Raw genomic sequence first — 26937 nt, 5'->3', positions numbered from 1 at the left:
CCCGGAGCAGTTGTATTTCCTAGAATTAATTTCCATGTTATCTCCCTGTGTAAGTCCTTTTATATTTAGGGAAAATTCTATGGCTTACAATCCCAGGGTCCAAGACTAGTGATATAGCAAGATTTGCTACATATTATATGTATTTCTCTTGGAATTCTTTCCTTCACTGTATCATTTACTTTCATTGACCCCTCAGTTTAAAGTTGCACACATGATATCCTCTTACTGTGACAAAAAGATATGAACCAAAAAATTAAACATTTGAAAATCTGGCATGTGGTTATTTTTAACTTCTTTATATTCATTTTTTATTAGCAATGTACATTTTATAATTAGAAAAATGTCATATTTGCATGATATGCATAAAATTTTATCTTTAATAATATTCCTTATTTTCTTTATAGTTGTAAATACAGAACTACAGCATGTGTGTATTTGATACCAGGACTGTGACTTGTAGATGGGATTAAAATATGAGAGCTTTTCAAAGTGGGGCAGAAGAAACAAAATAGGAAAGAATGAGCAAACTTCTGAGTTAACCCCTAGGAGCATAAAGAGATATGGCATGTAATGAGTTTATAATTGACATAACATTAAAAAGGACATTGAAAATATTTATTCAACATATTGTAATAGTTATGCTGAAACTGATTTTCTGTATATGAAAACTATATTCCTTTACCTTTATTTTAGCAGTCTAAATAGTGATTGTTTGCATATTTTCTTTCTTTACCTGTTTAACAATAATATACATAGCAATTTTTTTAAGATTTTATTACTTACTAGATATTAACTAAGCACTTAACTAATATTATGTGATTTGTGACAAAGTATGAGTTAAGTATAGTGTACAGATAAGCACACTGAGGCAGAAATAAGGTAAAGTACCTTGTCTCCATCATATGTGTATTTGTAAGTGATGTAGCCTTACTGAAATTTTTAGAGGCAAAAAGGGTGAGTTTACATCACACAAAGAATAGCATTTCACTTGAAATGTCCACATTACTCACGCTTCTTTTCTACAATATCTTCAATCAGAATCTGAGATGCTAAATCTCCTGTCTTTCTTCCTCAATCCTTTCCTCACCCTCTTGATTTCTACATAACCTTCTTGATTCCTGGTTCCTATCACCTCTCTAGCTTTTCTTCAGGCCTCCCAATATTTCATTTTTAATTTAGAACAATTCATCTCTGGCACACTCCTATGTACAAGCTAGTAGGTCACTTTTAAAAAAAAATAATTTTTCAATTATATCCAAGGTATTCGAGAATGATTATTACCTATGCCTTAAACCAATGAAATATAGTTCAGCTACCAGATTTCACTTTCCTTAGAAAGTGGATTGAAAGCTTTAATTGCAAATGATATTTAGAACATATTCAAAATCCAAAAGTAAAATTTATTAAATTGAAATGTTTAACGATCCAATTATTTTAAGAATTTCTTGTGGTATCATGATTGGACATCATGCTACTCCTTCCAGTGCTTTTTCCTAATTGATTTTAGTGATACTTATTCATCCTATATTAAAAATCCCATAGAAAGATATCTAATTAGTCCACTAATTATTGAGCTCATCCATGTAATTGCAATATTTTTATTATTCTGTGACTTTAACTTAATATCTCAGAAATGGAGCTTATTGGCAAGATCATCCTGCTAGTAAACAGTAAAAACCACGGCCTGTACTACTTATCAATCACAGGACTAAAATGCATACATTCAGTGAGGAGCTCCAAACTCAGAGTCAGTGATCTCCTGAAAAATGACAAAGAAATATATTATTATGATAAAGAATAAATGTAGACATAATCATTTATCACAATCCTTATATATACAGAAAGAAATAGCATCCCCAAATTAATCTATACAATCTGATGAAAATTTGAGCTAAAAGTTAACACGTTCTCAGACAAGGGAAGGTTTCATTGACTTCAACTTCCCAGTCTTACCTGTGTTTGTCACACTAGTGCACTGGGTTGACTGGTTGTAATTATTTAAAAATGTATTAAATTTTATTATTAAATTAATAAATATAATTATTTAAAAATAAATCATTTCTAAATCAATTTCCACATACAGTGCAATATTTCAGAATGGTTTTCAAGAGATTTTATAATTTTTCCCTAGCTTGTCACTCTTATGTGGCCTGATTTCCAATATTGCTACACTATGTCATGTTGGGAAGCTCCTCTCTATTCCTAGTTTCTGAGCATTTTAATTGTGAAATAGTGTTGATTTTTGTCAAATGCCTTTTTCTCATCTATTGCAATAATCACGTAGTTGTCTTTCTTCATTTTGTTTATGTGGTATATTTCATTGATTGATTTTTGTATCATGAACTAACTGCATTCCTGAGAAAGATCCCACTTGCTCATGGTGTATAATGTTTTCAATATGCTGCTACAGTTGGTTCACTAGTATTTTCTTACAGATTTTGCATCTATATTCAGTAGGGAAATGTTCTCTAATTTTCATTTCAGTGATGTCATTATCTGTCTTTGGTATCAGGGAAGTTTTGGCCTCATAGAATGAATTAGGAAGTGTCCCCTCCTCTTTCATTATTTGAAAGAGCTTGAGAAGGATTGGTGTTAATTCTTAAATGTTTTCTAGAATTCATCAATGAAGGCATCTGGTCCTGGATATTCTTTTGGGAAACAAACCTCTGTATTTGTTAGAGGCCTCTTGAAATTTTCCATTTCTTCTTGAGACAGAGTAGGCAATTTTTGTGTTTCTAGAAAATTTTCCATTTCATCCAGATTGCCTAATTTTTTACCATGCAATTTTTCATTGTTTTCTTTTGTAATCACTTTTGTTTCTATAAGTTCAGTAGTGATGTCACCATTTTCCTTTTTGATTTTAGTTATTTGTACCTTGTCTCTTTTTTCTTTGTCAGTCTAGCAGAAGGGTTGTCATTTTTTATATTTTCAAAGAACCAACTTTTAGTTTCATTGATTCTCTCTATTGTTTTTCTATTCTCAAATCCATTTATCTCTGTTCTAATCTTAATTGTGTGTTTCTTCTGCTAACTTTCCATTTACTTTGTTCTTCTTTTCCTAGTGCCTCAAGATTTGAAGTTAGGTTATTGACTTGAAACCTTTCTTTTCATTTTATATTGCCACTCATAGCTAGATATTTCCCTGTGAGTATTGCCTTCACTGAATCCAAGAAGTTTTGGAATGTTGTGTTTTATTTTTAATTCATCTCTAACTATTACCTTATTTCCTTTTTAATTTCTTATTTCACCCACTTGTTTAAGACTGTGCTATTTATTTTCTAGATATTTGCAAATTTTCCACTTTTCCTTTTCTTATTGATTTCTAGCTTCATTCCTTTGTGGTCAGAGAATGTACTTTTCTATTTCAATACTTTAAATTTTATTGAGACTAATCTTGTGCCCTACCTATGGTCTATCTTTGAGCATGATCTATGTGCACTTGAAAAGAATGTATATTCTGCTATTGTTGGATGGAGTGTTCTATTTATATCTGTTACCTTGAGTTGGTTTACAGTGTTCTTCAAATCCTCTCTTTCATTTTTCAGACTTCTGACTAGATTTCTATCCAGTATTGAAAGTGGTATTTTGAAGTATCCAGCTATTATTGTAGAACTGTCTATGTCTCTCTTCAATTCTGCCAATATTTGCTTCATGAATTTTGGAGCCCTGTTGTTATGTGTTGATATATTTATAATTATTATATCTGCTTGTTGAATTGACCCTTCTATCAATAGATAGTCTTTTCTTATCTCTTATAAAATTTATGTTTTATTGCTTGTTTGTTTTTACTTAAAGTCCCTTTTGCATCATATTAGAATAGGCATTCCAGCTTTCTCTTGCATGGAATATTTTTCCATCCTTTTACTTTCAAACTTTTTGTAGCAGAAATTCTAGCCAGAGAAATTAGGCAAGAAAAATAAATAAATAAATGGTATTCAGGTTGGAAAATAATTATAAAGCTATCTGTATTCATAGATGACATTATCTTACATATAGAATATCCAAAGGGTTCCACACAAAAGCTAGTAAAGATAATAAATCAGTTCAGCAAAGTTGAAGCATACAAGGTCAACATCCAAAAATCAACTTTGTCTCTATACACCAGCAATGAACAATTTGAAGAAGAATTTAAGAAAATACCTTTTACAATAGCATTTAAAATAATAAAATATTGAGGGATAAATTTAACTGAGGATGAAAAAGACTTGCACACTGTAATCTACAAAACCTTAGTGAGATAAATTAAAGAAGAACTAAATAAATTGTCAGACAACCTGTTTTCATAGATTGGAAGATTTAATATTGTTATGATGCCAGTACTGCCCAAAGTGATCACAAATTCAATGCAATCTCTATCAAAAATCCTGCAGCCTGTTTTGCAGAAATTGAAAAGCTGACCCCCAAATTATATGGGGCCCTGTGCACTGAATAACCAAAACAATTTTGAGAAATAACAAAATTGGAGGATTCATACAACCTGATTTCAAAACTTGCTACCAAGCTATAGTAATCAAAACAGTGTGGTACTGGCAAAAGATTTGGCAAATAAACCAATGGAAAAAAATTTGAATGTCTAGAAATGGATAGACTCAAACATCTGGCCCATTGATTTTCAGCAAGGATGCTAAGTACATGCAATTATGACAAAGGGGAAAGAACAATCTCTTCAACAAATGGTTTGGGAAAACTGGTTATCCACATGTAAAAGAATGAAAGTGGACCCCTATGTCATACCATATACAAAATTTAACACTAAATGCATCAAAGACCCAAATATAAAAGCTAAATCATAAAATTTTGGGAGGAAAACATACAGGAAAATCTTAATGATTGGTGTTTGGCAGAATGAAATCTTGGATATGTCACCAGAAAGCATGAACAGCAAAGAAACAGTAGATAAATTGGGCTCTCAACATTTTTAAAATTAGTTTATCAAAGGATTTATTAAGAAAGCAATAAAGCAACCTACAAGATGGAAGTAAATAACTGCAAATCATATATTTAATAAGGGATTAATATCCAGGACTTATAAAGATCTCTCACAACCCAACAACAAGACAAACAACACAATATATAAAGGGGCAATGGATTTGAACAGACATTTTTCCAAGAGAATATATGATGACTAATAACATATGAAATGATGCTCAACATAATTAGCAATTAAGAAAATATAAATCAAATCACAATGAGATGCCAGTACACAACTACAAGCATATCTATTATTTAAAAATAAAAGCAGAAAATAAGTATTCGAGAGGATGCAGAGAAAGTGGAAGGATATGGTGAAATTGGAAACTGTGCATTTCTGGTGTGCATGTAAAATGGTAGTCTGTGATCTGTGAGAAGTAGTATAGCAAGTCCTCAAAAAGACAAATACAGAATTATCTGTCAATTCCACTCTTAGGTATATACCCAAATGAATTGAAAATAGGGACTGAAACATAATTTGTACACCAATATTTATAGCAGCTTTATTCACAAAAGACAAAAGGTGGAAACAATCAAAGTGTCCATTAACAGTTGAATGGATAAACAATATTTGATACATATATACAATGAAATATTATTCAGCTGTAATAAGGAATTCAGTTCTTAAACATGCTACAATGTAGATGAAACTAAAAACATCGTACTGAGGGATATAGCAAGATGCATAAGGACAAATACTGTATGATTTCACTTCATGAAATATCTAGAAACAACAAATTCATAGAAACAGAAATTAGATTCAAGCTTTACCAGATGATGGGACGAGAGAGGAAGGAGGAGTGGTTGCATGATGGATTTAGGGTGTTTGTAAATTTTACAAATGTTAAAATTTAAAAATCTGCTATGTACTTACAAAGTCTCCATGGACTCTATCAACTCTCTGTCTTTTAAAAATTGCCCCCAAATCTGGAATTATTTTCCATACAATCAGTTAATGTATAATATTTTGTAAACATTCACTCTTCTTTCTGAAGTCTGCATAGACATCAGCAATTAAAAGGAATGTCTCTCTTCCTAATCTGCTATTGAATTTTGTTTGTGTTGCTTCAAATATCTGTCCTGTGCTAAGTATCTCAATTGATGATATTGCAAAAATCTCTTAAGAATTTTGCACTATTGAATTGATTAAATTCTGAATTCTATTACAAAAAAAGAAATTTATGGAATTTAGAATATATGTTAGTATCTATAATTCATTATTGTAAGCATTTGACTCCATGGAAAATTATGCATTAATATTTTATACATTTATATATTAACAAATATATGAAATTATGCATTTATATATGTATATTATCTACATATAAGATATATTTATCATGTATAAAATTATACATTATTATATTATACATTTATATATTATTAATGTATAATTAATAATTAATATATAAATATATGTTTATATATTATGCAATATATATTTATATATATTATATATATGCATATATAATATACATTTGTATATATACACAAACATATTCATTTTTATTTTTACCTCTGTGAAATCAGAGTGATAGATGTTGAAAAATACATATACACATATCTCTTGCCTAAATACTTTTAGAATTTTAATGCCTTAAATACAATGAATAGAAAAGAAAATCTTAACATATGAAACCCTAATTTTATATATAGTGGAGAATTTTGCTTTGTTGCAAAGTTGTATTTTCAATGAAATTTAACCTTAAATTATTTTGTACAGGATACATGACCTCTTTCAAACTTGCCCAAAGCTTGAGATGGAGTTATATAAGACCTTTTTAGCTACTGAAAATCAGAAAAGAGCTTAATTCTCCTCAATTACAGAAAATCAGTTTATCTATGGAACTAATATCTATTTCTTCACTAATTTGGACAGTATATATCTATTTCTATCTACCTACCTATCTACCTATCTATCTATCTATCTAAAAATCTACCTACCTATCAAATCTAACTATCAACCTATCTATCAAGATATTATAGGATTTGGAAAAATGGAGATCTATTTAGTAACTATATCTAAAAGAGTATGTATTGAAAATGGTCTATGCTTCTTTATTAATAGACAAATTATATGGACATACCTTATTGAGTATTGACAAATGATTTAGCTTTGGTTCAAATATATTTACATTTTTCTTTAAATTATATGACATTTTCCCCACATATTTCCTATAAAAATTACAAGATAGAGAAGGGAACTTTTGAAGAAAGTAAATTTAAATCACAAAACTATATATTTTTTGTATAGTAAGTGATATATCATGTCAATATTTGTAAAGCAACTCTTACATTTCTGGGAATCATTTTTTTTTCCTGAACAAAATTCAAAACAAATTTTTTCTTTTCAAAATAGGTAATGTTGAAGAAGTTGTGATTAAAAATATCATGAAAAATAATGAAAGTCAAAAAGACATAAGAAAAATATGTCAAATGGGTTGAGAAATTGCTAGAAAATTGCTAGGAAAAAAACAAAAGAGAATGGATAAAACGCATAGGGAAGCCATTTTGATTTAAACAGTCTACTGAAAATTCATGTTTATTTTTTAAATTGCTGTTCATTATGCCTCTAAATCATGACACCATGTCTTTTCACTTGCTTGTGAAAAATACAGACTTCCTCGCCATGTCCATGAAGGCTCGCTTCACCTGTTCATTGCGTAGGCTGTAGATGAAGGGGTTCAGCATGGGGGCTACTGAGGTGTTTAGCACAGCTACTCCCTTGCTTAGAGACACTCTTTCCCTTGCAGAGGGTTTAATGTACATGAAAATGCAGCTGCCATAAGATATGAATATGACAATCATGTGGGAAGAACATGTGGAAAAAGCCTTTGTCCTCTGACTGGTAGAAGGAATCTTCAAAATTGTCCTGATGATGTATATGTAGGACAAGATTATTAATGCCAAAGTGAACATTAGAGTGAACACAGCACAGGAAAAACCCATTATCTCTAGGAATTGCGTGTCTGAACAAGAAAGTTGCAGCAGGGGAAAATAATCACAGGTAAAATGGTCAATAACATTGGAACTGCAGAAATCGAGCTTTAAGAGCAACATGAGTCCTGGGAATACAATTAAGGATGAAGTCAGCCACGAAGAGAAGACAAGCAATGTGCAGATTTGGCGATTCATGATGGTCACGTAATGCAGGGGTTTGCAGATGGCAATATAACGGTCATAAGACATGGCAGCCAGAAGATAAAATTCAGTGACTCCCAAGAGAATGAAAAAAAAAAATTGTGCAATGCAATCATTAAAGGAAATAGTTTTATCTCCTGTTACAATGGTGCCCAGGAACTTGGGTATGCTGACAGTTGTGAATGAAACTTCTAATAAGGAGAAATTCCTGAGGAAGAAATACATGGGTGTCTGGAGCTGGGAGTCCACCAGGGTGAGGGTGATAATGGTCAGGTTCCCAGTGATGCTGAGCATGTAGGTGATGAAAAGAAAGACAAAAATCACGACCTGAAGCTTTGGGTCATCTGACAATCCCAAGAGGATAAACTCGGTTACCTCTGTGTAGTTTCTCATTCTTCAGTTGCTTATTTCTATTACTCCTGCTAGGCCTATACAAGAAAGTACAAAGATAGCCCTGAAGAGATGAGTGGATTCACAAAACATCCAAGCATGGCTCTGGAATTTGGCTGAAGTGGTATGACAATCCACCTTCAAGGGAAATTTAAAGCAACCTGATAATAACAAAGAGCTTTTAATTTCCTCTCTGTTAAAGGGGAAAACTCCTGAGCTAAGGCAGGGTAAAGTAAAACAAACCTAAAAGTATTTCATTATCACAATTTTAACATAGCCTTTAACTTTCAAAAAGAAGTGTCCACAAGGTTCCTTCCTGCATGAGAACAAGCTTTGTTTTGTGACTCCAACCCCAGTAAAATCTCCTTTGCTATTTTCCTCATTAATGTAGTAGATTTTACCACTATATCACCTAAGAGGCAAATATGTCAATTCCAGATTTAATTTAATTGGGAAGGATATTTTAAAATTTTTATTGGTGACCCTTTTGTCCTTAGCCATCTATCCACTTTTAGTGATATTCAGCTTTTCTAACTCCTACTATCTTATTGTAAGTCACAGACACGGAAGCCATTGGCACATACAACCTCAGATTTTAGGGATAGAGGAGAGAATGAGAGCAGAGAACAACGGTGAGAGTAACTGGAAGGACTTAAATGTGAGAATGATTGCCTCTGAATACCTGACAATATTGTCATGACAGTTTTGCCTACCTAGTGCCATCACCTTATTCTTAGACACCCTATTTGCCTTACTATATAAAACAATACCTATTATTATTATTACATAAGAATTACCCATAGTCAGAAAAGTAGATAGATAGGTGTATCCAACAATACTGACTTAAAATTTTTTATTTAATGTGTTTTTAAATGGCAAGTTTATGTTTTTCTTTATTTAAATAAAATTTAAAAGACATTACCATTTATATTCCATAGGGAAGAGTGAGAATTACCTCTTTTCTTACTCCCACAACAGTAGGTTTTGGGATTTCATAAGCATTTTATATTCATCTTTCCCAATTCCTCCACACTTAACCTACTGTGATGAAATCTGTGAAGTCCCAGCTTCTCTTTGCATTCTTGAAACTTCCAATAGGCATTTCAACAAAATCTAGTCCCTAATGTATTATAGGCTTAAATGAAACAATTTTCAAGCAAACAAACAAATAGATGCTGATTTTTTTGTTGTTGTTGAATCACATGTTGTCATCACATGTTGTCCTAGTGTGGACAATCCTTAAATTAGTTTGTTTGGCCAGATGAATTCTTCTCCTGTTTTGGTTTGCTAAAGCTGCCAGAATGCATTATACAAGAAATGGGCTGGCATTTACAATAGGGATTTATTAATTTATAATTTACAGTTCTTAGGCCATGAAAATGTCCAACTCAAGGTATCAATAGGATGATACCTGGACTCTGAAGACAGGCTGCTGGCATCGGGGACACCTCTGTCACATGGGAAGGCACATGGCCAGTGTCTGCTGGTCCTTCTCTCCTAGGTTTCATTGCTTGCAGCTTCTGGCTTCAATGGCTTCCTTTCTCAGCTTCTGTTGATGTGTCCTTGTCTTTCAGCTTCTCCATGGCTTCTCAGAGCTCTGGGCTTTTTCTCTATGAGTTTTTCTTAATTTCATGTCTTATAAAGAGCTAAGTAAAGGGATTAAAACCCACCTGGGACAACTTCTCTATTGAAATAACCTAATCAAAAGGTCCCACCTACAATAGGTCTGCACCCACAGAAATTGATTAAAATAACATGATCTTTTCTGGGGTACATAACAGCTTCAAATCACCAAACTTACTTTATCAATAGTATTTGTTTCAAATTTTCTGTATTGAATAAATTAAAAACAAAGGATACTTAAAGAAAACCTAATTTTATTGACAAAATTTTTAAACCCTAATTAGACATTATTTTAAAATCATTCCTCTTTAAATAACTTAATAGTTTCTTCCTTTAAGTCACTCTAGTGCTGCTCCAGTGACATCATTTTTCCTTCATCAGTGGTCACTTTTCTTCAAAAGCACTAGTTTTGCATAATGATGCCAAGTCACACAGCACATTTTCATTAATGGACAAGATGTGATTTCAATATCAAGACTGAAGTTTCTGCAATAGTATACTTGCTTTGGCAATCCAGATTTGTAAAAAATATATATTTTTATTATTCTATAATGATTAATATATCTTGTATATTTAAATCTTTATTCAACATTTTCACATGTACATTTTCTCTTAATTTTTCTCTTAATTTTCACACTTTTATGGTTAATACTAGCATGGCTTACCTTTTCTTTGGCTATTTATTAAAACAGGAATGAATGTATGAAGGGCTGTGAAGGAATGTGTCCAGAGACATCTGCAGTGTTCCTGTGAACATCACAAAGAATTAACATGTCTATAGCAAGTCTTCAAGGACCAGAGAAAAGTGGCAGAATGAAGCTGTAGCAGAATATGATCCAGTATCACAGGACTGGGCCTAGAATGTGATACTTTAATTTATAAATGTGTATAGATGTTCAATGGATTATATTCATTTGCCAAATTAAATAAGGGTGATGCAGAGGTTCATCATCTACAGCCTTTTAAGGAAAATAAACATCCCTGTTAACAAGGTGCATATTATTCCTGGAGCCTTCGGCCTTCCCAAGGATGTATTTGGGTAGAGTAGTGAAGCATGTCTCTGAGCCTTTAACTCATCATTTCAGTGTTTTATTTGAGTGTGGATCCATGTTTTTGCCTTGGCTGAACATAGCTAATGTTACCAAGCTTTACATTTTCTGACACCCTTTCATCAAAATGGATTCTTACTTGCCTTCTAAGGATTCCTGTGACACATTATGAGCCATTCAAAATGAAAATTAACAATAATACTTAACATTGGTTAAGTAGGAAGTCCAGAAAGAATCTTCATGGCTTTCTTTCTCAAGACATTCAATGTCTTCACCTTCCAAATCTCTACCATCAAGTAAATATTAACAATGATATTCTGCATAAACTACATGGTGGCAATTTCTTTGATGTCCAAACTAAGAAAGAGAATCTCTTCTAAAGTCCACTTTAGGCTCAAAGGATTGAAAGACGACTCTGACAGACTAAGAGAGGAACCTTTGGTTCCACTTCATTTCTGGTGTATTTTTTCCCATTATTTTATTGCTGTATGTGGCACTAAATAGGGATCTAGATCATTCAGTAATGCAATGACTGTAGATGCCTATATTTTTCCATCTTTTTATATGTTTGCCTCCAAAGCAATTTGCTTTCATGATCATGGCACCCTAATTCTTTCTACTTGATTTAATTTAAATATTTTTTCAGGGTTTAGCTAAATATATTTGAGAAGAGGAAGCAAATTTAATTCAATGTTTTGGGCAACATCTTGCTGAGCTACATAATTACACTGAAGTACACTTCTAGCACTGCCCAGTTAATCTTGACTTTGGGCAATGACAGCAGATTTCATTTCAAACCTTGCTCTGCTAAAATAAAACAGTCTCCACAAGAGACCCTACTGAGTGGATGGCAGACTTGTTTTTAATAGCATTGCCTTGGAATGTTCTTTGTAATTATTTTAGAGTACTGTTTCCATGGAGAAAACTTAATAATAAATGTTTTTGTTTATTTCAGTAAAGATGGACAAGTTCAATTATCAGAATCCATACTAGTGTATATAGAAACAAATCAAAAGGAAAAAGAGAGCACAAAAATCATATTTAGTAATATTTTGAATATGGTAGCACTCCTACATGTAGTGGTTTATGAATGCTATCAATCATAGCCTTGCAATTTCAATTCACTAATTAGCCATCTATAAATTAATAAATAATTTAATACAGAAACAAGGAAGCAAAAGGTAATACATTGTTAATAAAATTACGGTATCAAGAAATACTGTTAATATACTATTTTTTAAATTAAAAGGTCAATTTATCATCATAGAAAATATTTGAGCTTTGCAGTTAGAGATATGGATTAAAAATAAAAATGGGCAAATAATAATGGATTTGTGACTTTGGGTGATTAACTTAATTTCTTTAGGTTTAGTTTTCTATTTTTAAAATGGAATTGAAATTTTGAGTTTTTTTGGAGATTTAATTGAAATAATTTAAGTGCTTCATATATTATATGGTGTTTCATATGTACTCAAGAACTACTGTTTTATTTTTTTCTTTAAGTGGAATTAATTTTCAACTTTGGGAAGAATAGTTATGTTAGTTCTGAGTTATCAAAGTTACCATTTTTTTTTTTAGTGAAATACTAAGATTTTTAATAATTTATCTTATTTGGTCCCATAGCCACTCTATGAAAATTTTATTATCTTTATTCACAAATATTATATAAAGGTTATATAAGTTAAATGAATTCATATAGCTAGCAAGAGTCAATTGTAATCTCAGACAACCAAAATAATACCTGTTCTCTGAATACATTACAACTTAGCCTGCATTTAATTAGAAATGCAAACATACAGACAGTAATTTCCTGCCTTTAATTAACAAAGAATGAATAAATTGATATCATAAAACAAAACACACTCACCTTTTCTGTAAATATTTTATTTAACATGTCCAGTTGCAAATCATAACCTCAATATATTCCATTCAATTTGATCAAAATTGTCACTGATAAGTAATTAATGAATGCTAAGAATATGGGGACTGCCATTGCCTTCCACTTGCCTAAAACTTACCTCTGCTTTCCACACAGGATCACAAACACTCAGAATAACTGAAACAATAAAACTAGCAGCAATTGCATTGTTGTGGTCCAGGGCAGCCAGCATTTCTGAAATCACTCTCTCCCTTTTCCATTGAACATGTTTAATTTCTATAATCAATGTCTTTCTCTTATCTTTCCATTGTAATAAGGGGGAATGAACTTATTTAACTCTGTAGAGTGAGAAAGGAGCAAAAACATAAAAGAGAACAAATATTTTATGGTACTTTAAAACCTGGCATGGATTCTACATGGATTTTATTTGCACAAGCTACTTAAAGTTTTTCCTATTCTATTTGCCACTGGCTCAAGGGGATTCATTCAGTGAATCAAAATTGCCAGAAGAGGACTGTACACAAAACACTAAGGAATATGAAATCTAAAACACATTAGGATCAAAGTTGGAAAAGGAAGCTTGGGGAACAGTGTCCAATGAGACAGAATCAAACAAGCAAACAAATAACACTAAGTGTGAACTTTTTCTCCTTACCATTATTTTTCTAGACTATAAACCAACTATCTTAATTCCTATTCTAGATTTCTACCCCATATACCATGCCATTTTTAAAGCCAGAAATGTATCACATTGTACTAAACACATACATTCACTTCATCATTTTTAATCTGCTTTCCAATAACAGTTTGTGGTATCTTAATACTGTTAATAGTTTATATTTTTCCTGCTTATGAAACTGCCACTACTATCATCTAGAAAAGCGCCTCCTTTACTAACTTGTGAAAATTTCACTTCTCTCTTTTAAGATGAACGAGGGATTTGCCTAACCCTAAGACAAGTTCTGGTTTTCTTCTTTTCCCCAGAACCCGCTGAAATGAATGAAATTGTGTAAAAGAAGAGGCCTGAATTAAAATGACCCCGGGCCATAAAATACCCTGCGACTGGAATCAAAGTGAGCAGCAACAACAGGAAAGAGGAATACGGGACCCAAAAAGGAAGCCAGGGGTCCAACCATCACACATTCCAGCAACATCACAAGCCCTCTCCTCAATACAAGGGAATCAATCAGCAGTAATAACCAACTTGCAATTCCTAATATGAATGTAGACACAGCTAACGACAATAAGCAATTTACAACCCTTAACTTGAATGTTTACTAAACAATCCCCATGTGCCAACCTCCTCAAGATCTCTACTCCTACCTCCCTTTATTTAGTCTAATACATATCCTTCATCTTTCCAGCTTGCGGAGGCAGAGCTGAGATACAAACTGTCCTCCTGCTCCTCGAGGCTAGACTGCTAAAAAACTTCTCTACTCAAAATCCCAGTGTCTACTGAACGACTTTGTGCACATCAGGCGAGGATTCACATTCAGTCCAAAACACTTTGTCACTCATCAGCAATAGCAAAATAAAGTTTCTTGTTTGCCTGATTAGCATTATAATTGATATGCCAAGAATAAAATAATATTAGGAGTTAGTATATTCCCTGCCTTGCTTATGATATTATCATTATGACCAAATTTTGAGATAATATGAATAGAAAAAGTCAATAAAATGTGCACAGGGCTTTAAATAAAGGCTATGAAGACTTTTCAGGTCATTAGATTAGGGAATCTCAATTGTATATAAAAATAGAAAACAACAATTTTTTTTTTTTTTAAGCATGTTGTCATATTGGCTAATAAAGTTCAGTGCTCTCTGGCAAGTTACTTGAATTTTCCAAATATCAATTTATAAATGTGTAAAAGAGAGATAATCATGTCCATTTGCCATATAGCTGTGAAATTAAATAAAATATGGTACGGAATGCTTAGTTCAGCAAATGATGCAGAATAAATATTCTCATAGAAGAGCTATTATTTTTTAAACTCATATCAGACTTCCAAATTCCATAAGATTCATGGTACATTCCTAAATATTCATTTTATACATTTTTCAAAATAAAACTCATATAAACAGAGGAGAATATAATAGCATATATAACACATGCCTTCAGCTAACTAGGAAATTGATATTGTGAACTTCAAATTAGTTATAAATGGGAAGATAAGCACCTGAATTCATCAGATGAGTGGGAAGAATTGGACAAATACTGCAGATAGTGTATGAAAAATGTGTTGCTGCAGATATTCAATTTATTGCATGTTTCCTATAACTTTTAAGAAGAAATTATTTTTTATATTCATAACAGAGAAAAAAATTAAGAGTAAGTTGAGTAAACAGTGTTTAGTCCTTTGAACACTTATGGTAAAAAAAACAATTATTAGAATAATTGGCAAAGTGATTTATATTCTGGAGCCACTGATTTTCTTCTATGCTGAATTGTAAATCAACATATATATGAAACCTACAGATAGTTTTAGAGGAAGACACAATATACTCACTTCCAGGCTAAATAGAAAGTGTAAGCAAATGATCTCAGCAATAGGAGTGACTGAGAAATGGATCTAGGTCAATACCAGAGATTAGAAGTTTAGAATTTCCTTTTTCCCTTTATTTAACCTTCACAATGACAGTCATTCATTTTAGTAAATACTTTCATCTGTTTGCAGAAAATACTACTTTGTAGATTAAGTCATTGAAGGCCTTTTTTACTTGCTGGTTCCTCAGGGTGTAATGAAGGGGTTCAGCATGGGGGCAACTGAAGTGTTGAGAAGAGCTACAATACATGTATTCAGTTGTGACAAGCATCTCCAGGTTGTGCCAAATTGTTAGGAACAATAAACACACATGTACACACAAACATAACCTTGTCTCTCAGTTATACATCTAAGATCAAAGGTTACTTGTACAAGACTATGAAACAAATAAAATGAGGAGCGGTATGTAGATCACAGGCTCAGTGATAATGCAGTTGTGAAGGCCAAGTTTATCTCCTAAAGTCCAGCTCAAGATAACATCTTCAGCATTTATAACTCTGAAGTTAGAACACCCATGTACAATTGATTTTAAAAACTTAGAATATGAATTTCTTGTGTCGTTAGTCATGCGAGTGATAAATACTTCACAGCTGGCTATGAAAAATAAAAATCTGTTTTTTTTTTCCAAAACATAATATTGAGCACCTTTTCAAAACATAATATTCACTCTGCTTTTGATACTGCTAAATCTAAAATTCAATTACTTTTCTTGAATAAAATAGTGGGAGTGCAATTCACAATCTACTGCCTCAATTAATAAAATCTTTTTTCACTTTTATTTCCTTCCATCAGCCTGTCTTCACCTCTACCACACCCCATAGTTTCATTCTCTTCAGAGGTTGAGAAAAATCAAATCTGAGTTGAAAAATTTGTGATAGTGTTTGTACCTGTCACATAAAAATACTATTTTTTATCTCTGTGTTAACGGAAATTGAAAATAAATAAAAAATCATATTGTGGATTGATGCACTACAGTAGTTTTCCAAACGATGTGAACTCAATTTCAACATTTCTACTTACTAAAAAGTTAGTAAAAGATCAAAAATTAGGATGGTTTTAGCCAAAAGAGTGGCAACAGGGTGGTGAGATGTGGTCCAATTCCATATATACTTTAAAGACCTCACAATATTTGCTAATGGACTACACGTTGCATGCACAAGAAAGAGGAAAGTTATGGATGGCATTGTGATGTTCAACCCTGGAACTTATAAAAAGAGAGTTGATGGGAAACAGATGGACAATTTTGAGGACTGCTGGATTTGATTTAGTGAGGTATACACTCATATGTACATGTCTGGAGTTCAAAAAAGTGGTATGAACTAGAGATAATATTCAGTAATTATCAGCATATAGACATGGTTTTAAAACATGAGCTTGGATTAGAGCATGGGAATAAGGGTAGAAATAAAAGATAACATATCCAAAGGCTGATCCTTGGGCCAATCCTGCATAGAGAAGTCAAAGAAATGAGGAGGGACCAGTAAAAAAGATATAGAAAGAGCACACAGAAAGGTAGTATAGAGGAACACCAGGTGAGTGTGGTATCGGGGACATCAAGTGGAGAAAGGGTTTCACGCAGATGAAATACTGTTGGGGATCTCTGGCCCTTCACAGAAAAAAGAGAATTTCTCACTGAAGGAGATAAAATCATAGTATGCATCAAGTTATTTTAAAAATAATTTTTCAAATGGAGCATCTAGCAAATGATCAGAGATATGAAACAATTAAGGGGAAAATGGGAATAGAGAAGCAAATCAACAATGTCTACAGATTTGGAACTGTCTTCTGAATGTAATAAATTATGTTTACACTGTTCAAGGACAAAAAGTAAATCTAAATTCTGGATACTTAACCTCTATTCATTCTCTTTCTTAAAATAATTTTACCTGAGGACTCACTGATGGCTCAGGTGTCAGGCTTGTTTTCCTTTCTTAACAACCCTTTCAGAATTGTCATTTTATCACAATATAAAAGAAAAGCACACCTCACCTATCTTCAGTCTATGTATTATACATTGATCTAAGGTGTTTAAATCTATGAGGCACCAAAGAGACTACTCAAAATACTGATGAGAGTAGATCCCTTTTATTCAAGACACCATAACCAATGTCCCTCTTCTTTTTAAATACTGCATCACCTATGCAATTCTACTTTTTATTTTTAAATATTTTTTCATGAAAAAGCAATTCCAAGTTTTGACATGTAAAGCATAACTTGTAAACAAGTAAAGTCTCTTGTATATATGGTCATTTATTAGGAGTGTAAAAGTATTAATAGGTATGGTGTGTAACTTTGAGCCAATAGAATAGAAGGTGTGGCTGAAAGCTCCAAGAAATTACTTAACATAAAAAGCCTGGCTTGCCACCCAAAAGTTGAAAACCTTATTTTTCTGGGACTCTCTAGGGGGTCCTCAACTGGCTGTGGATTATTTCATCTATAACCTTAGGTCACTCCTACCCCACAGCATGGTTTGTGGATAAAGAACACATGTGAGTAAGTGATCACTTTGATGCACTCACTGGGAACACACAGCAGCCTCAGGCAGTCACGCAAGGGACTGACCTAACCCTGAGAATAAAGTAGTGCCTACTCTTCCCTTTGCTCTGAGCTTCCAGAGTTTGTTTTTTAAATTAATTGATTGATTAATTAGCTTGAATCTTAATTGATTAGTTCCTTGAATAGCCTATAGAATAAGAATAAATATGCATTTGTAGTTCTCATGGCTTATAGTTTTCATGGTTATCTCTTCCGTTCTCACCCTTGAATCAGGTCTTTGTTGTAATCCAAAATGGGGCCCAAATACAAAGAGTGCCAGCATGTTCTAACTGGCGATTCGCTTGATGAAACCCATGGTAAAATGAGTAAGCTTAGTGGTGCACTCTGCTTACTGCAGTCTCCTGAGTACATGTTGGTGTTTCTATAAGTTTCCATGCTCTTCAGAAATTACTTCTGAATAATTCTTGTTATGTGTCATCTCTCCTTTACTGGTTTTGCTGAACAATTAAAAAGGAAGTTGCAGACATCATGAAATTTTAACACTTCAGCATGTTCACCTAGGAGCAAGTTCATTCTCCTACCTCATCACCACAAAATTATCACGCCCAACACAAATGGAGTACGGTATTGTAATTATACGAAAAGTGGAATTTCTATGAATGGACAAAATCATGCATATTTATGTTTCTATTTTTCCTTTAAAATAAAACATCATGGGAAAATATTAAACTTTTATTAAGATATTGCATAAACTTCTTTTGTAATTAACATAGGTTTCTGTTTTGAAAACAAAAGTTTCAGTATGTATTGAATGTAATATGTTTTCAATAATTCAAGAACTCAAATCTCTTTCTTAATTTTCAACTTTAAGAACCACTGATCTTTCTAAACTGCAGTAAAACAACAACAATTATACCAACAAAAGAGTTTTGGGAAGAATTTTGAAACTACGTTTATCTTTGCTTCAAAAATATTAACTATAAATAATATTACTAAACATATTCATAAAGAAATACTTTTCAATTTTGTGAAAACTGTATCACACATTTTCACATTTACTTAGAGTAAATGAAGATTTATTCTTAATAACTTCTTACTTATTTCTTTTCATTGTTTTGATAGAGATGTAGTGTATTTAAAAGAAAGCGAAGTGGCTTTTTTTAAGTAAACATTTTGCAAAACTCATTCAAATCACTGTGGATTAATATATTTTTTTAAAAAAAATATATTCCATTTTCAATTTTCCTCATATGCCTCTATAGCAGTCTTTATAGATATTTTCTTTCTTGTCATATTTGATCCAGGATTCAATCAATGATTAGTCCCTGATATACAGAAGTTCCCCCAAGTTTTTTCATTCTTAATACTGATATTTTTGAAGAGTCCAGAGTAGTAGTTTTCAAAATATTTAGTTTTTTTTTTTTCATTTTTCTTCATGATTAGCCTCAGATTAATTATCTTTGATAAAAATAGTATACAGTCATATTGTGCTCTTCTCTGTGCCTCACATCAAAAGGCACAAGTGTTGGTGAATCCAGTATTGGTGATGCTAAATTTTATCATTTGTTAAAGAAGGTATGGCAGACTTCTCCACTATAAAGGTAACATTCTCATTTTGCAGTTATGGTGATGCTTGGAGACTGTGAATATTCTGTATCCTGCAATATTTCCCTCATTGATTTTACCATCCATTGGTGATCCTTGTATTGGCTTCACATATGCTGTTCTCCATTTGATAGATTCATATATTGAGAAAAGAATTTTCAACTGGAATTACTTGAAAAATATGTATTATCTATGACCCAAGTAATCTGCTAGTTTGCCATTTTCCATGGTCTCCATAATTGTTTGAAATGGGTAGTTTTGTAATGTGACAAATCTAATGATACCTTTTACACCATCATACATAAACTTATTTTTTAATTAAATGATAAAGACAAACCCTTATCAGATATGTGGTCTCTAAATATTTTCTTCTATTTTGTACATTTTCTTTTTACTTTGGTGATTTATCTTTTTTTTTTTTTTTTCTGCCCATTCTTCAGATGTAAAGTCCAAATAACCACTGCCTAACACCATGGTCCTGAAGATGCTTATCATTTTTCTTCTAGGAGTTTTATAGTTCTGGTTCTTATATTTAGGTCTTTGAACAATTTTGAGTTGTTTCTTCTGTATAAGGTGTGAGGTAGGTGTCCTTATTCAGATAATTTTGTTATGGGCATCTAGTTTCCAGCAGTATTTGTTGAAGAAACAATTCCTTCTCAATTGAGTGGACTTGGGGCCCTCACCAAAAATCAGTTGGCATTAAATGTAAGAGTTTATTTCTGAACTCTCAGTTCAATTCCATTGGTCTTATGTCTGCCCTTGTGTAAGAACCATGCTCTATTGACCACTGCAGTTTTATAATAAGTTTTAAGATTGGGAATTGTGAGTCCTCCAACTTCATTATTTTTCAAAAGTGCTTTCATTATTCAGGGCCTCCTTACTCTTCCATATATATCCGATGATGGCTATTCCATTTCTGCAAAGAAGACCATTGCAACTTTGGGATTGCATTGAATCTATAAATCACTTTGGGCAGAATTGACATCTTAACAATATTTAAGTCTTACAATCCATGAAGACAATGTCCTCTCATTTATTTTGGTCTTCTTTAATTTATTTTAGCAATGTTTTATAGTTTTCTGTGTACAAGTCCTCTACATCCTTGGTTAGATTTATTCCTAGATATCTTATTTTTTACTTGCTATTGTAAGTGGAATATTTTTCTTGATTTTCTTTTCAGTTAGCTCATCACTAAGTGTGCTGGTTTGTGTGTATTATGTCCCCCCAAAATGCCATGTTCTTTGACACACTCTTGTGGAGGGCAGATGTATTAGATTTGACTAGGTTGTAATCTTTGAATGAGGTAGTTACCATGGAGATGTGACCACACAGCTGTTGGTAATATCTTTGATTAGATTATTTTCACAGAAGTGTAGCCGCACCCATTCAGCATGGATCTTGATTTAATAGTTGGTGTCCTATATAAGGGCTCAGACAGGAGTTTACTGCTACAGCTTAGAAAAACATTTTGAAGATGGCCATTGACAGCTGATGCTGGCATTTTGGAGAATGCCATTTTGAAAGGCAACCTGTAAGCAAACACATGCCAGCCATGTGACTTCACAGCTAACAGAGGGTTTCTGGGTGCCAATGGCCTTTCTCCAGTGAAGGTACCCTATTGTTGATGCCTTACCTTGGACACCTTATGGCCTTAAGATTGTAATTTTGGAATCAATACACACCCTTTATTAAAGCCAATCCATTTCTGGTGTTTTGCAAAACGTCAGCATTAGCAAACTGGAACACTAGGGTATAGAAACACTACTGATTTTTGTATATTGATCTTGCACCCTGCTACTTTTCTGAATTTGTTTATTAGTTCCAGTAACTTTGTTGTAGATTTTTCAGGATTTTCTGTATATTGGATCATGTTATCTGCAAATAGGAAAGGTTTATTTCTTCCTTTGCAGTTTTTATGGCTTTTATTTCTTTTACTAGCCTGATTGCTCTGACTAGAACTTCAAGTACAAGGATGAATAACTGTGGTTACAGTGGGCATCCTCAGTTTATTCATGACCTTAGAGGGGAAGCTTCCATTCTCTCACTATTCAGTAGGATGTTAACAGTGGCTTTTTCATATATGCCCTTTATTATATTTAGGAAGTTTCCTTCTATTCCTAGTTTTCTAAGAGTTTTATCAAGAAGTTGTGCTAGATTTTGTTAAATACTATTTCTGCATCAATCAAGATGATCATGTGTTTTTTCCCTTGTTCTGTTAATATGGTGTAACAACAAAAATACAAACATCCAATTAAAAAATGGACAAAATATTTGAATAGACATTTCTCCAAAAAAGTTATACAGATGACCAAAAAGCACATGAAAAGATGCTTAACATCATTTGTCATTAGAGAAATGCAAATCAAAATCACAATAAGATACCATTTTATACCCACTAAAATGGCTACTACTAAATAAAAAGGAAAATTACAAGTATTAGAGAGGACGTGGAGAAATAGGAACAGTCATTCATTGTTGGTGGTGATGTAAAATGGTGCAACTGCTGTGGAAAATAGTTTCATGGGTCCTCAGAAAGTATAGAATTACCATATGACTCAACAATTTCACTTCTAGGTATATATCAAAAGAATGGACAGCAGAGATTCCAGCAGATGTTTTTACACTGATGTTCATAAAGTATTATTCTCATTTGCCAAAAGATGGAAGCAACCCAAGTGTCCATCAACCAATGAAGGGATAAAAAAATGCAGCAGATATACAATGGATTATTATTCTGCTGTAAAAATGAATCAAGTTCTGATACATGCAACAACATGTATGAACCCTGAAGACATCATATTGAGTGAAATAAGCCAGACACAAAAAGACAAAGACTGTGTGATCTCACTGATATGAAATAATTAGAATAATAAAACTCAGGGTCAGAAACTAGAATATAGTTTACCAAGGGTAGGTGTGGAAATAGAGAAGGGGGAGCTAATGCATAGATTGTATAGACTTTCTATTTGGGGTGATGGAAATATTTGGTAGTGAGTGGTGAGTATGGTATCACAATTTAATTAAAAGAATCATTGTTACAAAATTATATATTTGAATGTAGTTAAAAGAAAAAATAGATTGTATTATATATTACTAGGTTAAAAATTAAAAAAAAGGATTATATAACAAAAATAAGGAACACAAATATAAACCATGGGCTGTACTTAATAGTACAATTATAATTATACACTTTCATCAGTTGCAATAAATATACCACACTAATGGGGTGGTGGGGTTATGGGAAATCTGCACTTTCCACAGGAATTTTCTGTACTCCTACAACTTCTCTAATAAAATATAATAAAAGGAAAAACAAAACAAGATTAAAGGCCAGTTGATATTTTATAGTATTTTTTGAATATTTTTAATCTTCCCTATTTCTCCTCAAGGATACTATCTCCCTTGGCTTTTCCCATAGAGAAGTATTCATTCCTTTTAAATTATTGGCAAGTAGTAAATATTTCCCAAGTTTCAAGCCAATAATCTGAGCCATGAAATTTTTGTGAAGATTGATGAAGTGTGGTTAGTTGTACACATATATTGTCTCATAAATTTCAGGGTAATAAAAGGGATAGTTTGTTAGAAATATTTATTATCTAAAGTATAGATACTACAATGTGTTCCATTATATGTGATAGGGAAGAAATTTCCATGACTAAAGCATTCACATTTTATTTCTCTACTTTTAATTAACCTGAGATATCCTTTATGTTAATTTTCCTGCTTACAAAATTAAATATTGTTTTTCAGTGAGTCTGTTCACTGTTAATTATAGTTGATTCTTGCTCATGTACCATACAGGAAAAAAGCTACCACCATACACTACTAAAGGTAAGTACAATAGTGTTGTTAAGTTTCTTTGAAAATTTTAAGAATAGTTGTAAATACCATGTAAGTTTGAAGACAAGCAAGACTGAATTAAAGATGACATTTTATTATTTCTCTTTGAGCAAAATTTTAATCATTCCTCATGTTCTATTTTATGAATCCAAAAATGCAAGAGCATGATACTTGATGTATGCACTTGCACCTTCATTCTAATACTTTGGTAGTTGAAACCTAACATGGCACCATATAATTATGGAGGGAATTAAGATTATTCTACTGTTCTTTAGATAAAGAGTACATGCTCAACCCTAGAAGTCAAACACGACAAGATTAGAAGATATTTTTCCTGGAGATTTGACTTTGTTTTTTAATATGTATTTAAAAATAGAGAAAAGATAACTCATTGGAAGTGCTAATTCTGATCATCACTGTGAACAATGACAACATGTCACTGAGAAATATTGATTGCTAAGTTTGCACTGGTTGCAGGACTAATTCTGCTTGTAGATTTTGAAATTATTCTAATGCCCACAGTAAACCTACAGATATATTTAATGTATTTTTGAGAATAACATTAGATTAGAACAAGGACATATTAGGAAAAGAAACAATACCAAATTAAGAAGAGATCAAAGAATAAAAGAATTGATTTACATGTGATTCTCTGAGGTACACCCTTTCCACCAAACAGCTGAAGATTATTCATTGAAGAATTAGTGTAAGAGAAGAATATACTAAAAAATATGAAAATGATCAAACAGTTACTTACTAAAGAAATGGAATGTCTTAATCTAAAGAGCAAAGGGTTCCTGAATTCATATCAAAGGGAATGGGGCAAATCACATAGAAGGAAAAATATCAAGAAGTCAATATTTTTTTAAAGAATAGAAAAACATCAGAACAGGCAAAGTGAATGGCAAATTTAATCAATGAAAAGGAATACAATTTAAATATTTGAATTTAAAGAAAGAAAAGATTTGTGAAATATTTTTTTTCTTTTAGAACTTATGTTCTATGGTTGGTTGGAAACAGTTTATTTTGCAAATTGGCAAGATTTGTTCAAATTATGAGGAAAATAATCTGCTAAAGACATAAAACATCAATGAAGTACATCACTAAATTTTTTATGTTAAAAATATAACTCCAACATATCTAACTGGTTTTCTCAATTCAGTAATAATTTTTGCTATTATGAAAAAATAAATCAGGTGCATTTGGAAAGGGTATGTTGTGTTTTTTCATTTCTCTTTGAAGGAATATTGTTAAGAATTCCTTAATTTTTATTAAATATCTAAATTCTTTATTGTTTAGTTTATAATTGAAAGCATATCTTTAATCATGAATATTACTTTTGTATACTTGGGCAGAACTCATATTTTTACATGCATTATATTTAGACATGCATAAAAATAGGATCAATTTATACACACTGCTTTGGAAATTTTTCTCTAAAATATATTCATAATATTTTAGTGAGAATATATATATTTATTAATTTCATCACTTAAAATTATATCATCTGAATGACTAAAATTTGATTTAAAGAGTCCTGTACCAAGTAATTTTAATCCGATTTATTTAACAGCTGGCCAAATCTGGAATTAACTGGAAGTTTATAATTAAGAGGGAAAATGGACTCTATTGTGTTTTCCAGATCAAATTCCAAAATTGAGTAGACTTCTCTAGTGCATTTAAATTTATAGTTAAAAGTTTCCATTGCACAGTTCTAGATCATATCTTCAGCTTCCATGGAGTAGGGCATTGTACATGTGTGTGTTTCTGAATACAGGTCCTTTTCTATATCTTTCTTTGAAGATAAAACTAAATATGTAAGTTCTGATTTTTGTAGTCTTTTATTTCTAGAATTTATTGACATCACAAAAGAGAAATGAAGAACCCTACAAAGCAGATAGAGTTTATCCCACTGGCACTGACAGATAACTCTCAATGGCAGATGGTAATTTTCTTACTTCTATTTCTAAATTATATGTTGAGCCTGATAGGGAACTTAGCCATCAATGCCCTCACTCTGTTAGATTCCTATCTGAAGACCTCAATGTATTCTTCCTTTGGAAATACTCTTTCCTGGAAATCTCATTCACACTGCTTGCATCCCCAGATTTCTAATCACCATTGTAATCAGGGAAAAGACCATTTCCTGTGATGGCTGTATATGTCAATTGTTTTTTTACATCTTCCTGGGGTGTACAGAATTTTTCCTTCTGGCTGCTATGTCCTATGACTATTATGTTGCCAGCTGCAAACGTTTGCATTATACATCCATCATGAGCAGCAGAGTTTGTCACCAGCTTGTACTCAGCTCCTGGGCAACTGGCTTCCTGGTCATTTTCCCTCCACTGATTTTGGGTCTTAATATGGATTTCTGTGCTTCAAATACCATTGATCATTTCATTTGTGATGTTTCTCCCATCCTACAACTTTCCTGCTCAGACATACATTCACTAGAATTAATTGCTGTTTTGTTAGCTCTGTGGACCCTTATTGTCACATTGTCATTAGTAATCCTTTCTTACTTCTATATCATCATGACAATTCTAAAATTCCCTTCAGCCCAACAAAAGAAAAAAGCATTTTCCACCTGCTCATCTCACATGATTGCTGTCTCCATCACTTATGGAAGTTGTATTTTCATCTACATAAAGCCATCAGCAAATGAAAGAGTTACTTTAAGCAAAGGAGTAGCTGTGCTCAGTACTTCAGTTGCACTTTGTTGAATCCATTCATTTATACCCTGAGGAACCAGCAAGTTAAAAAAGACTTCCAAACTCTATTCAAAAAGACATTTTCTGTTTCAGAAAAATAAGACATTTATTGAAATAATTAACATGAGGACATAAAAGAAACATTGAACAAAAATTAATTTGACTCTTCTAGTTTAATAATTCATACCTAATAAATTCTTTAGATCACTTTAGCCTGCCTGAGCTTAGAAACTATTACCATTCTACCTATTCTGAATTTAAATTTCCAGTTTTCCAAATGAAAGCCTTTCTATGTTAGAAATATAAAATTGAAAATTTATCTTCTCTATGGAAGATGTTTTAGGATGAAATTAGTGAGGGGTTTTAACTATATTATAGAATATAAATCTTTGGACAGCACAGAATTCTTAAATAAATAATTTAAATTAGTATATGCTATTTTATATAAAGCCATGTTTTGAAAAGTGTCAGATAAATTGAATTGTGTCATCATTAAATGTGCTTAAAATATTCCAAGGAAACTTACTTTTTGAAAAAATAATACAGAGAATTATTTTGTAGAGTGATTATTTTTAATATCAATTTTCAACATAAGAATGTATAATTTCCTTTGAGTGTAACCATTTGTTTAATGTGTGCAATTTGATTTTAGTATTTATATTGGCCATAGTTTCAAAATTACAGTAGAAA

At 32.1% G+C, this 26937-nt stretch overlaps 1 protein-coding gene and 1 pseudogene across 1 annotated transcript; one reads left to right on the top strand and one right to left on the bottom strand.

Annotated features, from left to right (window-relative positions):
• Positions 1-7565: 7565 nt before the first annotated feature.
• Positions 7566-8504, bottom strand: LOC119542192 (olfactory receptor 6C1-like). The gene has a single exon (XM_037846763.1). The coding sequence runs from the start codon at positions 8502-8504 to the stop codon at positions 7566-7568; it is 939 nt and encodes a 312-aa protein (XP_037702691.1).
• A 16905-nt stretch (positions 8505-25409) lies between these two features.
• Positions 25410-26348, top strand: LOC119541251 (annotated as a pseudogene).
• Positions 26349-26937: the final 589 nt, after the last annotated feature.

This window comes from Choloepus didactylus, chromosome 8 (assembly GCF_015220235.1).
Source record: "Choloepus didactylus isolate mChoDid1 chromosome 8, mChoDid1.pri, whole genome shotgun sequence".
NCBI classification, from domain to species: domain Eukaryota; kingdom Metazoa; phylum Chordata; class Mammalia; order Pilosa; family Megalonychidae; genus Choloepus; species Choloepus didactylus.
The sequence above is the reverse complement of the archived record's forward strand: the minus strand, read 5'-3'. Positions and strand labels throughout refer to the sequence as shown.